Source organism: Drosophila busckii, chromosome 2L (genome assembly GCF_011750605.1).
Source record: "Drosophila busckii strain San Diego stock center, stock number 13000-0081.31 chromosome 2L, ASM1175060v1, whole genome shotgun sequence".
NCBI lineage: Eukaryota > Metazoa > Arthropoda > Insecta > Diptera > Drosophilidae > Drosophila > Drosophila busckii.
In genome coordinates, this window is record NC_046604.1 from 13,926,775 (window position 1) to 13,940,130 (window position 13,356).

Below are 13,356 nucleotides of genomic sequence, written 5' to 3' on the forward strand. Positions count from 1 at the left end.
TGACTGTTAATTGTAAAACAATTTCTTTTTTAAAAACGGTACGATTTATGATTTAAAGTTAAACATTTTTTAAAATAAAAAAGAATACCTAATAAATGGAACTACATATATATGCAAATCTAAACGTAATACAACTACTATATACAATTATATATACTATATACAATACATATAAATATATGCATAAATATATCAATTTAACAGTAAAAAATAAAACTAAATATTGTACTACAAAAAAAAATTAAAAAGAAAAAATGAAGTATGACACCTTCGACAAAAAAAAATGGAAAGAAAAAACATTTAAGCATATAAATGTTGAACAGCACACACACACACACATACACTAAGATTAATGTCCAGGTAAAAAAGAAAAACAACGTATTGTTTTCTGATGTCATTTCGTGTATTTGGTTTTGTTTTTATTTTTAAAAAATTCTGGGTACAATTGTTGAAATTACTATATATTTTGTTGGTATTTATTAGTGTAACAAAAATTTTTACATTTTACTTTCTTACAGCAATTTTAAGCGACACATTAAATGACAATGAAAATAGAACTAATTTAACATTTAAGCGAAATACGAAGCGCCAAAACACAAAAGATTAACTAAATATAACTGAGAGCAAACACTGGGAAAAATAGCATAAATGTTAATGCATGAAAAATACCGTTGTATACATTATAAACATAGCTATAGTTAGTTGGGGAAACAAATAGTACTTGGACTTTGGTTTACGAACTTGCGACTGGTAAATACATAAGGGCATACAGCATTAATAAACAATTTGCAAGAATTTATAAAAATTTTATTTTTGGCCCCAACCTTATCCTTACCATACACAGCTGTACTTGTATTAGCCATTTAAAGACTACAACTAGCAATGATTTGAAATAAGTAACAAATTATAACAGTTATCTAAGCTAAATTCCTAAGACAAAACGATTCCACCTAAATAAACCTTTTGTAATGACTAAATTTATATAGGCAAGGCGTACCACAAAAGAAAAAAACGAAAAATAACAGAAAATTGCAAAAAGATAATATGACAGACTAAGACATGTGTGTGCATGATTTGTACTTGTTTTTTATAATAATAATTATAAAATAGGCTTCTTTGAGGTTATGTTGTGTCTATAATAATAATATCAACTTAAGCAAGATTATATGACAAAAGAAAAAATGATTTAAGAACATTGCATTGCTTATGTGTATAAGAGAGAAGCGAGAGAACGCAAATTGGTTGAGTAAAGTGACATTTGTTTTTGATATAACTATTACACAAATATTACGTTTATTTCCTTACGTTTTCTCAAGCGGCTACATTACGTTCTTAAGCATAAATTCTAACAAAAGAGGTAGGTATGTGGTAATCTAATGAAAACTTACAAACAGTTCATAGAATACAAAAACACTAATTTGTACGTAGTTAATAATAATAGAACAAAACAAAGCGAAAACGAAAAAAACAAAAAAAAAGCGCAAAACTATGCAAAATAAAAAAGAAAAACCAAAATTGAGACTGTAAAACATGCAAAATATGAAAGCAGATAGAGCGAGTATTAAGTTGAAGAACATATATAAACGAAAGTAAACGTAAACTCATAAAATAAAAAAAGTAAGCAAACTCAGAAGTATAGGCTAAACCTACATAAGTTTCTCTAAGTATTGAATTTTGTTTTTGGCATTAACATAACATAAATTAGTTGAAAACACACAATTTTGGGTTTTCTTTTTGTATGTATAAGACGCAACTAAAGTTTATATAAGAACAAAACATAAAATAGTTGGGGCTTAGGCGCTAAGAATTCGCAGTTAATGAAGTAAACATTGGGTACACTACTTTTAGCCGTAACTGTAAACTGTACACAGTCAAACGTATATATTGTAAAACACTTATGTATAACAGTTTTTTAGGCGTATAAGTGTTGCGACTTGTTTTCAAACATACTTTAAGCTCTTTACAAAACTTTTAGTTTTAAAAGGTGTTTTTTTTAAGACTTTTTCTACATGTACTTTTTAGAGCTAACATTAGTACCGAACAACAACAAACATACATACATATAAAATTAAATTAAATAAAGAAACAACAGTAAAACTTAAAACTATGCAAGAGACATACATATAGATCGAAAGCGAGAGAGAGATAGCGCAATGTTGCAAATATTTTAGTTTATGGTAACTTAAAAACTTAATGAAAGCAAATTTTTTACAATGTATTTATACATACCTAAATTTAAATTTTTAATTAATTTTTTAATGTAATACGAACACAGTGCCTAAGTAATATCAAAAACAAAAATAAGTAAAATAAAAAACGAGTATAAGCGACGAAAGTAAGTGAACAAAATATCTGTCAATGACATTGTTATTAAAAAAAAAAACACATTAATTGTCTTAATAACAATAACAAATGCAACTCACACACATACAACCCAGCATTAAAGCATTAATACTAAATAATGAACGTAACCATAAAATTTGTATAAATGTAACACAGACTTACTTCAAACATAACCCCCCAAAAAGAACATAAATTGCTAAGAACGCTAACTAAGCTAAACATAAAAAATACCCATAAAATATATAGCAACGTACCCCCTACATACGTCTCTCTTAACAACAAAACAAAATATTTATTAATGATGAACACCCAAGAAATGGAAAACAGTTATTTTTGCTTTTTATTTTGTGCAACATGTGTTAGTATGTTAATAATATAATATTTACTCTTTGTTATCCAAAAATACCACATAATTAGTATATATAGAGCTCTAGACATGCCACGTACTCAAAATGACATCAAATTGTACTATATTATTTATAAAGGCGATCAATTGGTTTAAATGCAAACAAATTTAATGTTTAGTATGCAGCTGCGAGTTAAATTAAAGTTCAAATTTAAATTGTTTATTTATTTTAAAAAATGTAATAAATTACAAAAAACGTGAACTAAAATACACGAAATGAATTATAACAAATTTCTAATTATGTTTAAAAAAAGAAATTATTGTAGTTTGTAAAAAAATGAAAACGTTTTAAGAAAAGAAAAAAAACCAAAAAAATATGAGTACTTTGAATATATACATAAATTGCAAGTAAATAGAATAAATGTCACTCTAATCTTTTTTTATTCATTGTGATTTGATCAGAGGGGTCAAAATAGTTGCGACTGACTTGCAGTTAAAACCTGTTGCATACTTTTGGTATATGGTATATAAAGACTTAGACAGCGAACTTGTGCCACTTGAGCTACTTGTTGAACGTTCTTAGCTGCATCCAAGCAACCAAGTTTCAGCTGATTCCTTGAAGCAATTTGACTTCGATATGCGCAATAACTTACTGAATAACTAATTTTTTCCCTATGAAAGGAACGAAGAATATTCCTATCCTACATTCCTTACAGATTGATTTAAAATCAGCAACATAAGCTTTTTGAAAAAAGATGTGTGTATTTTTTATTTTGTAATCACGAATACAAAAACAAATTAAATAATAAAAAACAACAAAAAATAGGTAAAAACGAGTAAATAAATACGATGATTAAATGTAGCTCAAGTCCCAATGCAGTTGGTATAAAAAAATGCGCATACAAAGTGATAAGCACTATATGCAGTTTATATGTAGTTAGGACATGCATGTCCTTGGTGGGAACTCAAGCAACTAGGCGAGTGTGTGTTTGTGTACATAACTAAGTTGATGGTTATAATGATGGATGTTCTGGCTTATTACTTGTGTGGACTACTTGGCTACGCGTCGTCTTGTGGTGGGTGTGGTGGGTGTGCCAGCTGGTGGCTTGGGGATCTGAATAAAAACAAATAAACAGTTTATAGTAAAATTTAAATTAAATGAGAACATTAGCTTACCGAACGTATGGGTTTGGGTGTAACCGCATTGGCAGGCGGTGGCTCGCGTGGCTGTGGTCCATCTGGATGTCCTACAACGGTAACTGCTACAGGTCTTTGCTCGGAACTGGCGCGCTCAATGCTTTCGCTGCGTGAATTGGAGCCGGACCGCTTGAACATGCCAGAGAGACGGCCACGCAGATCCTTCTTGCTGGATCTCATGTCGCTAGCAACGCTAATGTCTGAATCAGATCCTTGAATCTGTGAGCATATAAGAAATTTATGAGCATATAAGAAAAAATTAATATATTAAGAGCTCTACCGATATTTCACTCTCGGAATTGCGACCACTTTTGGTCAAACTGCGCAGCTTGCCCATGATGCCCTTCTTCTTCTTGCGTGGACCACGTGGTATGTCGCTTTGAGTGGAGCCACCCGATAAGCGTGAATCTAGTCTAGAGTCCAAACTAGAATCCCGCACAAGTCCGCCTAGCTCCGAGTCTATAGACTGCATGGAGCTTACGCTACCATCATCCTGTCGCCAAATGTTCTATAAACAAAAGTACAGCTTAGTAAAAAGACAGAAAAAAAGAACAATTATGTCACCTGATCGCGTTGTATGGAGTGATCCAACGATAGACTCTTGCGTATAAGACTGCCATTGTTGGCGGAATTGCGTGATAATCGCCCGCCGCCACGCTGAGAACCTGCAGCACTGGCCACTGAGCTGGTGCTGCCATGTGGATCGTTCTCCTGCGAGGCAGCACGGCGCAGACCACCACGACGCATGCGACTACGCTCTTGCTCATCCTCGTTTATGCGCTGGAACTTGCGCAGCTCCTCGGAAGCTTCAGCTAGCCGTGCCAGCACATTGGTAATCTGTGATGTGCTTAATGTGGGCGATGGACTGCGACTACGGCGGACATTAGCCTGTTCCGGACGCAAAGTGTGCTCATAGCTGGGCGCTTTTGTACTACTGATCTTAAGATCAGGTGCAATCTTCACCAGCTCATCTACCGTCTGCAGCAAAGCACCAACTTTACGCTCACCGCCATCCTGTTCCATGCGTCGCTTGATGAGCTCCTTCTCATAGCGTTCGCGCTGCAAGTGAGAGCAAAGGTTAGAAGTAGTACAGCTACTAGTAATTGCTGTGAACTTACCTCACGTCTCAGCTTCTCATTGGAGGTGCGCAGTTTGGCATGCACATCACGCAGCTCCAGCAAATCGCATTGCAGCTCGGCGATCTTTTTGCGTCCCTCCTCCATTTCTTCCTCGGTGCCGCGTTTAATTTGATCCAGCTTACGCTTGGATTCTAGACGTTCCTTATCACGCTCACGCTCCACCTAACAGCAATAAAATCTATTAGTCCACGCTGCAAAGCATTAATAAGCTTTAATTTACCTCAAACAATGTTTGGCGCAAATCACGCGCTAAGGTAGACGTCTCTTGCAGCAGGCGCTGTTGATCTTCGCGCTCCTTCTGCCAGGACAACTCTAGCTTGGTCTTCATGCCTGGCAGCTTGGTGCTGCCTGAGCCTATAACACGCTCCTCCTCAAACTCATTTAATTTGGACTGCATCTCCGAGATTTTGATCTCATTCGCACTGCGCTCTGATACCAGCTCAGTTTTCACCTTGCTAGACTCAAGACGCGCCTCCACCAGCTGATCCTCCAGATGTCCTATTTGCTGCTCCAGATATGCTATCTTGCTCTTGTCATCATCATCGCTGCTGTGCATGGAGCTACGACTTTGACGTCCCGTATTATTTGCCTTGAGATCGCCAATCTTCTTTTGCGCTACCTCCAGCATTTGCTTAAACGCATCTCTGTCTTTTTTGAAGCGTTCGCATTGACGCTGTAGATAAAATAAATACATTATTACTATTTTTTGACATTATGTTTATTTGACCTACTTGCAGCGAGTTGAGTTCACCGCTGAGATTCTTCACTTGTTGTTCGTAGCGCAGTCGTGTGGATGCCACTTCAGACTTTAGCTGCAGCTGAGTGGATTGCAATCTGTAAAAAATAATTGTAGCAATTATAATTGATTTGCAAATGTTTCATAGACTACTCACTGTTGCTGCAGCTCTCTGATCTCCGCCTCGCGCCTGGCACCATGTCCATTGAGCGATGACTGCGCCTGCTCAATGCGATTAAAATCGCTCAGCTTGCTATTCACTTCATCGTTGTCCTTGCGCAGTTGAAACACTAAGTCAATATTCATTTCATTCTCACGTCGCAAACGCTCATACTCATGCTCCTTCTCCGCGAGTTTATTCTTGAGCATTGTACGCTCATATTCGCTATTGTTGCCGCTCTTCAAAGTCTTCACCTCCAGCTCGTTTATCTTCTTTTGTGCCTCGTTGAGCTTGCGCGCCATATCAGTGCGTTCAATTCGTATGGTGTCCATATCCGCCAGCTTCTGCTTGTTGGCATTGAGTTCAGCTTCCAAGGATTTCTTTTCTGTAGTAAGCTGCGCACGCATCAATATGGTTTCTTCCGAAAGCTTCTCCCAGTGTGTATTAAGTTCCTCATAGCGCTGTTGCTCTGAGCCCAGTGTAGACTGCAATTCTTCGAGCTGCTTCTTAAGCTCTTGCACCTGCTTGCTGTCTGATTTGCTGGCCTTGCTCTTGACATCCTTGAGCTCCTTTTCCAGCGTGCTCTTAGTTTTCTCAGCAGCTTTTTTAGCAGCTAAAAGATCGCTGTCCAGTTGGGTTAGCTTGGCTTCCAGCTTTTCGCGTTCCTTGCTTGCTTTCTCCAGTTCCTTTTCGTTGAGGCTATGCTTATCTTTATCTCGTTTGCTTTGCGCTTCTAGCGTGCTTCTGCTGCTCTCTGCTAGTTTAAGTTGACTGTCAGTCTTCTTCAACTTGTCCTCCAGATCCTTGAGCTTGCTGCTGAACTTCTTGCTCTCCTCCTCGCTGCGCTTAAGTTTCTGTTCGAGCTCTGTGGCTTTGCTGCTGTTGCCATTAAGCAGCTTCAAACGTTGCACATCGCCCTCGGCTAGAGTTAGCTTTTGTTTGTTCTTCGCCAGCTCTTCTTCCAAGTTGGACTTCTCTGACTGCAAAGACTTTAGCTGCTGGGCTCCGCTGCTGCCTATAAGTACACGCATCTCGCTTATTTCATCTTCCAGCTCTTCCACCCATTTCTTCAAATGACTTTTGGGCGTTAAGTCATTAACACGCTTTGGTGTTCTAGCGGGCAGTTGATTTTCTGCTTCCAACTGCATGCGCTTTACCCTAGCAGTCAGCTCATCGCGTTCACGCTGCGCCACAGCCAAAGTGTCCTTAAGTTTTGTCAGCTCAGCTTCGTTGGTTTTCTCTATGGAGCTGCCGCGGCGCAACGTCTGCAGCTGTAAGCGCTTATTCTCCTTAATCAATTTCTCGTTCTCAGTTGTTAGTTTGGTTTCATTTTCTTGCATTTTCTTCTGCAGCTGTGCTAGTTCCTCCTTCAACTTCTTCTCTGCAGCGTTGCCAAAGCTCAACAATGAGGATTTGCTGCCATTGCTGTTATCCTGTCGCAGCTTAGCCTGCAGTTCACGCACATATTTCTTCGATTCGGCATTCTCCTTTTCCAAATCTTCAACCTTTAGTCGCAGTATGGAAGCCTCTTGCTCATTTAGCTCGAGTAGTATACGTAGCTCTGCAGGATCATCTTCATCGGATATGCCTTCGTCGCGATCTGCATGCACTTCGGGCGCCAAGCGATGCGCATGTGGTGCAGGACTTAGCTTGCGTGCTGTAAATTAAAGTTATGAATTAATTTGGGTAACGTTAAAAGTTCAACATGTTTAGTATTATTATTTAAGCAATTTATATTTGAATAATTAGCATGCTTAGAGAGAAGTTAGTGACAACATTAGTTATATACACTCTTATGAGCAGCCGAGAAAAATTGGCATTAAATTTGAAAAGCAAAGCGCATGAGTAAGTCAGTTAGTGCCAAGATAAGCATTTAAAGTTAGCAAAAGTTAGTAACAACTATTACTTTAACATGTTGTAAATACAAATTTGGTATTTTTAATTACTTCTTGAGCGCGTTGCCATTTTTTTCAACTGCATCATCAATGACTCATTTTCATCCTCGAAACGAGTCACCTTTTTCCTCATATGCTCAGCCTGAAAATGTAAAACATAGATTGATATTTTTTGAAACATATAAATGCTGCGTTTTCGAGGATAAAAATTATGTCACTTTGAATGTGCTGCTATATAGCTGCTAACTACGAGATTAGACATAAATTAAACATATTTATACACAAAGGAATAAGTAAAGTCTGCGCTACAGCTCAACGTGGATTTGGATCATCGCAGTGCAGTAACTAATTATATAATTTTTCTTGATACTGCAGTTCTTAGTTTATCAACTACCTGCACTGACGCCGCCTAGAAGCATAGGCGACATGGCGCTGGGAAAAAGTAAGGAGCCTGTCCTAACCAGTCTAGTTGAAGTCGTAGGCGCAAAGAGCGATACAAGCGGTGACGATTCACGTTCAACCGAAAAGCTTTTCAGATCGTTACAAGTTTGTGTTGAGTTGTCGCTAAGCTCAAGGCTAGTATTGCTGCCTACATCGGTTGTTACTAGCTTTGTTGTTTGTGTGGCACGCGGAAAGGCTAAGGGCAAGTCCAGCATATCAGCTGTCTGTGTGCCACGACTCAATTGGAAACGTTGTCTAGTCTTTGCTCTTAGACGCCGCAGCTTGGTGTAGAATTGGTAAGTGATTAAACTTTAAATTGAGTACACGTTTGTGTAGAGCTTACCTCCTCCTCGGCGAATTTCAGTTGATCCTTAAGATCAGTCTCGCGCTCTATGGAGTCTTGCAGTTCGCGTTGCAGATGCTGCGGATCTTCTTGGGAGCCACCACGTGTTAGTGACTCACGCGTTACTTTAGCATCTGCTGAGGTGGATTTACCCAAGACACCCAACATAGGCGCTTTCTTCTTGCCTGGATTGCGTAGTTCCTCAGCTTCAGCCTTAAAAAACAATTAAAATTATAATTAAAAGACTTGATTTATACATTATTTACTCACCTGCAGCTTTCGCGTTAATTCACTGGAGAAACGCAGCTCCTCCTCTAGCTTCTTCACCTTTATACAGAGCTCTGCATTGTAACTACTTTGTCTTTCCTGTTCTAGCGTTTCGATTTTACGCTCACTCTTCTTTAGCTTAAAGCTCAAGATGCGACAGTTCTTTGTAACCTTCTCCAAATCCTTTTGCAAATTTGTCTTGGCCTTGACTTCATCATCGCGAAAGGTGTCTTGCACTTCATCCATTTCTGCTTGCAAATTCAAAATCTCTTTTTTGGCGCTTTGATTTTCCTCCATTAATTCTTCGCAAATTTGCTCTGCTGCCTGCAGTTTGCGTTTAAGCTCCGCAGCGCTATCCTTGCGCTCCAGCTCCTTCATGCGCACGTTAAGCTTGCGTTTGTCTTCGTTAACTCGGTCCAGTTGCTCCTTCATGTCGTTTAGTTTTTGCTGCAAAATGAGCGCCTCTGAGGCTGCAGTGCGATTGGAGGCAGTGTCCATGGATGCCAGTCGTCTAAGCAATATATCGCTCTTTTCTCGCTCTGCACGCTCGGCGCGTGTCTTCATGGACTCCAGCTCAGTGCGTAGCAAGTTCATTTGCTCCTTAAGAGAACTGGCGGTGGAATTGGAAGCTGTTGGCGCGGCTGCCGCTGGCACGGTTTGTCTTTTAAGCTCTTTGCTGTCGCCAGCATCCGTTTCCTTGCGTCGCGTACCGTTCATGCTAGCGCTAGTATTCTTCACCTCGGCTTGTTTGCTGCTGGCGCTTGTGGTGGACACTTTGTTGACGATGGTGGTATTGGTGGTGCTGCTGCTGCTGCTGGACGTTGCTGCGGCTGTGGTTACAGTTACTGTTGGCACTTTTTTGGGTGGCAAGGCTGCGCGCTTGATTTCCGGCTGCTGTGACTGCTGCTGCGTCTGTTGATTAAGTGCTGTGCCGGATTTGCTACGCTCTGGGCGATCAGGTGGTGTAGAATTGCTTTCATGCTCCCTAAAAAAAAGAGCTGACATTAATAGTTGACTTTTTATAAATAAGGCAACGTACTCTTCCTTGCGTGGCAGCGAACGTTCGCGACTATTTTCTCTGGAGTTTAGGCTGCGCTGTTTCTTTAGCAAATTCATTTTGCGCACACGCTCTGCAAGACTGTCGGTCGATAGGATGACTAGCTCATCTGGAATACTTGAAGTTTTACTGGGGGAAGCAGTGACACGGCTTGGCTCCAGCTGCAAGTAACAATTAAAAGTATAAAGTTTTGAAGCGCCTCTTGGCATTTCTCACCTCATTAATATCCAAGGCGGTGGTATGGCGTCGGGGCGGCACTGGCAGCTTTAGCGTCACCGCAACATTGTGATCATCCGCTGGGCGCGTTGGTTGCGCCGACGCAATCGTGGCGCGCTTTGCTGCCGCCTCGGCCTGCTCATCAATGTCTGGCGTGGATGCCCACGATACTGGACGCTTCTTTAGCTCTACATTGAAGTGGACAACTGTACGTTTAAGTAAATGCAGCGAAAAGACAGGCGAACAACGAGCATTTTTTTATATTTTGGTGTAAGTGCAAGCAGCGCATTTTGACATCACACAGTCACAGTTACAAATCACAGTCACAGTGACAGTCACATTGGTGTTTGGTGTCCACAAATTACCGTTATAAGTTTTAAATTGTGTGGGTTAACAAAATAAAAGTGTGTTAGCAAACATTATGCAAAATTAATGTTGAGTGAGAATCATGTAAAAAAGAAACAGAGAGAAAGAAAGTGAAAGTGACAAAAAGTTAACGAGCACCGTGTACAGTTATGTGTGCTACGAAACAAAATACATTTTTAACTACAGCGAGTACACTATTATAAATAGAGCTTTTGGCAAATAGTATTATGTTATGTTTATCAACTATATTATATGATATGCTTAAGTTGCACTAAACTACTTGTCATGTTTTAATGAACAATTTAAATTTGATAAATATTTTTTATAACAAAGAACATGACTTTAAAAATACTTAATGTCTTAAAAACCAAAAATTAAAAATACAAATATCTATTATTTAAATTTTAAGCTCCTAGTTAGTTTTTAAAAATTATTATTCAGATGCAAACAACATTGAAGTAGAGTAACCTTATAAAAATTAATTTCTACGTAATTGTTTAAAAATAATATTTTGTATTAAGGTAAGGCAAATGTGAAATTTAATACAATACAAGACAAATAGTTAAATTTTGAAAAACAGAATTATTTAGTTTCGTTTTGAATAGTAAATAAGCAATACACTCTGCCAAGGCTTTAAGCAGCAAAATTTCTTACTACTTTTTAATACACAAAGTGTTTAAATTTGCTTAAAATGTTAAGTTATAGTTGCAACTCTTGCTAGTATATAATGAATCGTACCTATATCATTGCTATTGTTTACATTAGCGCTGGTTAAATTTTGCGTGGATGTCCATGTACGTGATGTGGGCCTATTATTAAGTAAATTTTATAGTGTGATAATAAAATTTATGTATATATAGTTTGGTATCTAGTGTTATAGTTACCGCGAGCTTTGCGCATCAGACAAATTTGGCGATGATGCGGCCACATCATCGCCACCACGTCGAGCTCCATGCTCTTTGTAATCACGAAAGCAGCGTTTACATCTTGTGGGATAACGTGTCTGTGGATGAAAGCCGAGGGGACATAGCTGATCGCCTTTCAGCGATGGGTACAGATGATGCATCTGTTTTTATACAAGTTTGCTGTTTGGAATATTCTGAAATGTACAAAATAGTAAAATTAAGGAAATTAAGTCTATCTAAAAGAGTATTTTGTAAAATAACACCTGTTAGTTACAAATGGGGAATATGCATTTTACAATTTATTGTGTACATTATCATATGCAGGGCATTCTACACTAAATAAAAACTTTTAAGTTGTGCAAAACAATGTGAAATTTGTTGGCATTGCTCCAAGTTACTTGAAGAATGTTGTACATAATATAGTATATATCGCTTGAATGTAGAACATCTCAGTTGCATGCACTTGTTATCCATTTATTTCGTAAATCAATCAAACGGCTTATAGCTCTTATGTCGTAAAGACATGTGTATTTATATATATATATATAAAAGATCTTGGTCATTTTATTTTTACATTGACATAGATCAATACGATTTGTATGGGTCTTACCCCTAGATAAGAAACTGGTGCACACATATTGATTTGAATTTTAATTTTCTATCCAATAATAAAATGGATATAGCTTAATAAAACTCAAATGTTATAAACATAGAAGCCCATTCAATTTTAAAAGCTTTCACACTATCTAAAATTTAATACATATTTTTAAATTTATGATCAATTTAAACTGATAAACAGTTTAGATTTCCATAATGTTTAGTCGATCGATAGGCTCTCATTGTTTATGCAGCCAAAGCATAAGTATATTTGTAAATATAAACAAAAACAAATGTTTACACCTACATACTATGTATATTTTTAGCAGTGCAAAAGAGAGCGTTCTAATCTCTTAGAGAGCTATCTGAGTTACGCTCTTCACAGGTGGGCGATGCACAGGTAAATTAGGATGCCTTGGCGCATGTTTTTTACGAATGAAATAAAAATATAAATTGAGTACGGAATAAAAACTCAATAGGGAACTCGATAAGAGAGCAGAGAGCGTTCATTTTAAATGCAGAGAAGCAGCGCGCGTATTTCTCTTTTCCCCTCTCAATCTCTTTCTCACACACAACAAATTGCAAATCCCTAGCACGTTATAAATAATTATCAGCGTTTTTAGACTAAATATAAATTTGTTCGATTGTTGTTTGGCGCATGCAGTTTGCATATTGTTTGCAATATTATTTATTTTTTGGGCTTACACAAAGAGTTTCCGCATTTAGATAAGTTTAAAGCTGGGGCAAGTGGAAATAGGGACCACGGCAGCGCTGCTTGCATCTGCTCCGTATTCGAACGGATTAAACGAAAAGCGTGCGCAATTTTTTTTTTTTTTTGCTTTTCTTTCAATTTACCAAATACGTTTAATTGCGTAACCACAAAAACTTTTTTGTGTTCAGCAGCTGTAACTTCTTGCGAATGCTTTAAGCATTTAGATCTATTTGAAAAGCAACTTTAAACTTTATTTAAATTATTTTTGTCACAAGCACTTGCCACTTTAAATATTTTGATTGAGACACTAGGAAAATTGTGATAAAAATTAGCTGTGTTTTAAAAATAGCACAGCTTTTATTTTAAATAGCAGCGCACTTTCCATAGTCCCATAAAACGATTTTGCTCAACACTTAACATTTAATATTATCCAAAAACTTTTTTTCTTTGATAAATTATTTTGTTTACTTTTCAATTACAAAATTGAAATTTCCAAAATTTCAATTTTCACTTGACGCACACAAGCACACACATTTACATACATATATATTTTTATGTATCTTTGATATAAGCACGATTTCTTAAGCACTCGAAATATACTTATAGCGATCGCTGCATCTCTGTCGCACCAATTGC

At 37.6% G+C, this 13,356-nt stretch overlaps 1 protein-coding gene across 2 annotated transcripts; it reads right to left on the reverse strand.

Moving 5' to 3' along the window:
* Nucleotides 1-3,456: 3,456 nt before the first annotated feature.
* Nucleotides 3,457-12,946, reverse strand: LOC108606753 (myosin-11). Of its 2 annotated transcripts, none has more exons than XM_017997167.2 (16): nucleotides 12,714-12,946; nucleotides 11,391-11,605; nucleotides 11,245-11,315; nucleotides 10,141-10,328; nucleotides 9,907-10,085; nucleotides 8,871-9,852; nucleotides 8,601-8,813; nucleotides 7,868-7,958; nucleotides 5,919-7,578; nucleotides 5,757-5,859; nucleotides 5,246-5,698; nucleotides 5,005-5,187; nucleotides 4,451-4,945; nucleotides 4,167-4,394; nucleotides 3,866-4,105; nucleotides 3,457-3,803 (listed from the first exon to the last, which is right to left on the reverse strand). In XM_017997167.2, exons 2-16 carry the CDS (start codon nucleotides 11,570-11,572, stop codon nucleotides 3,741-3,743), a joined length of 5,331 nt encoding a protein of 1,776 aa, XP_017852656.1. In that variant the 5' UTR covers nucleotides 11,573-11,605; nucleotides 12,714-12,946; the 3' UTR covers nucleotides 3,457-3,740. The 2 variants fall into 2 exon arrangements, with proteins under 2 accessions (XP_017852656.1, XP_017852646.1); XM_017997157.2 differs by having other exon boundaries at nucleotides 10,141-10,346.
* Nucleotides 12,947-13,356: the final 410 nt, after the last annotated feature.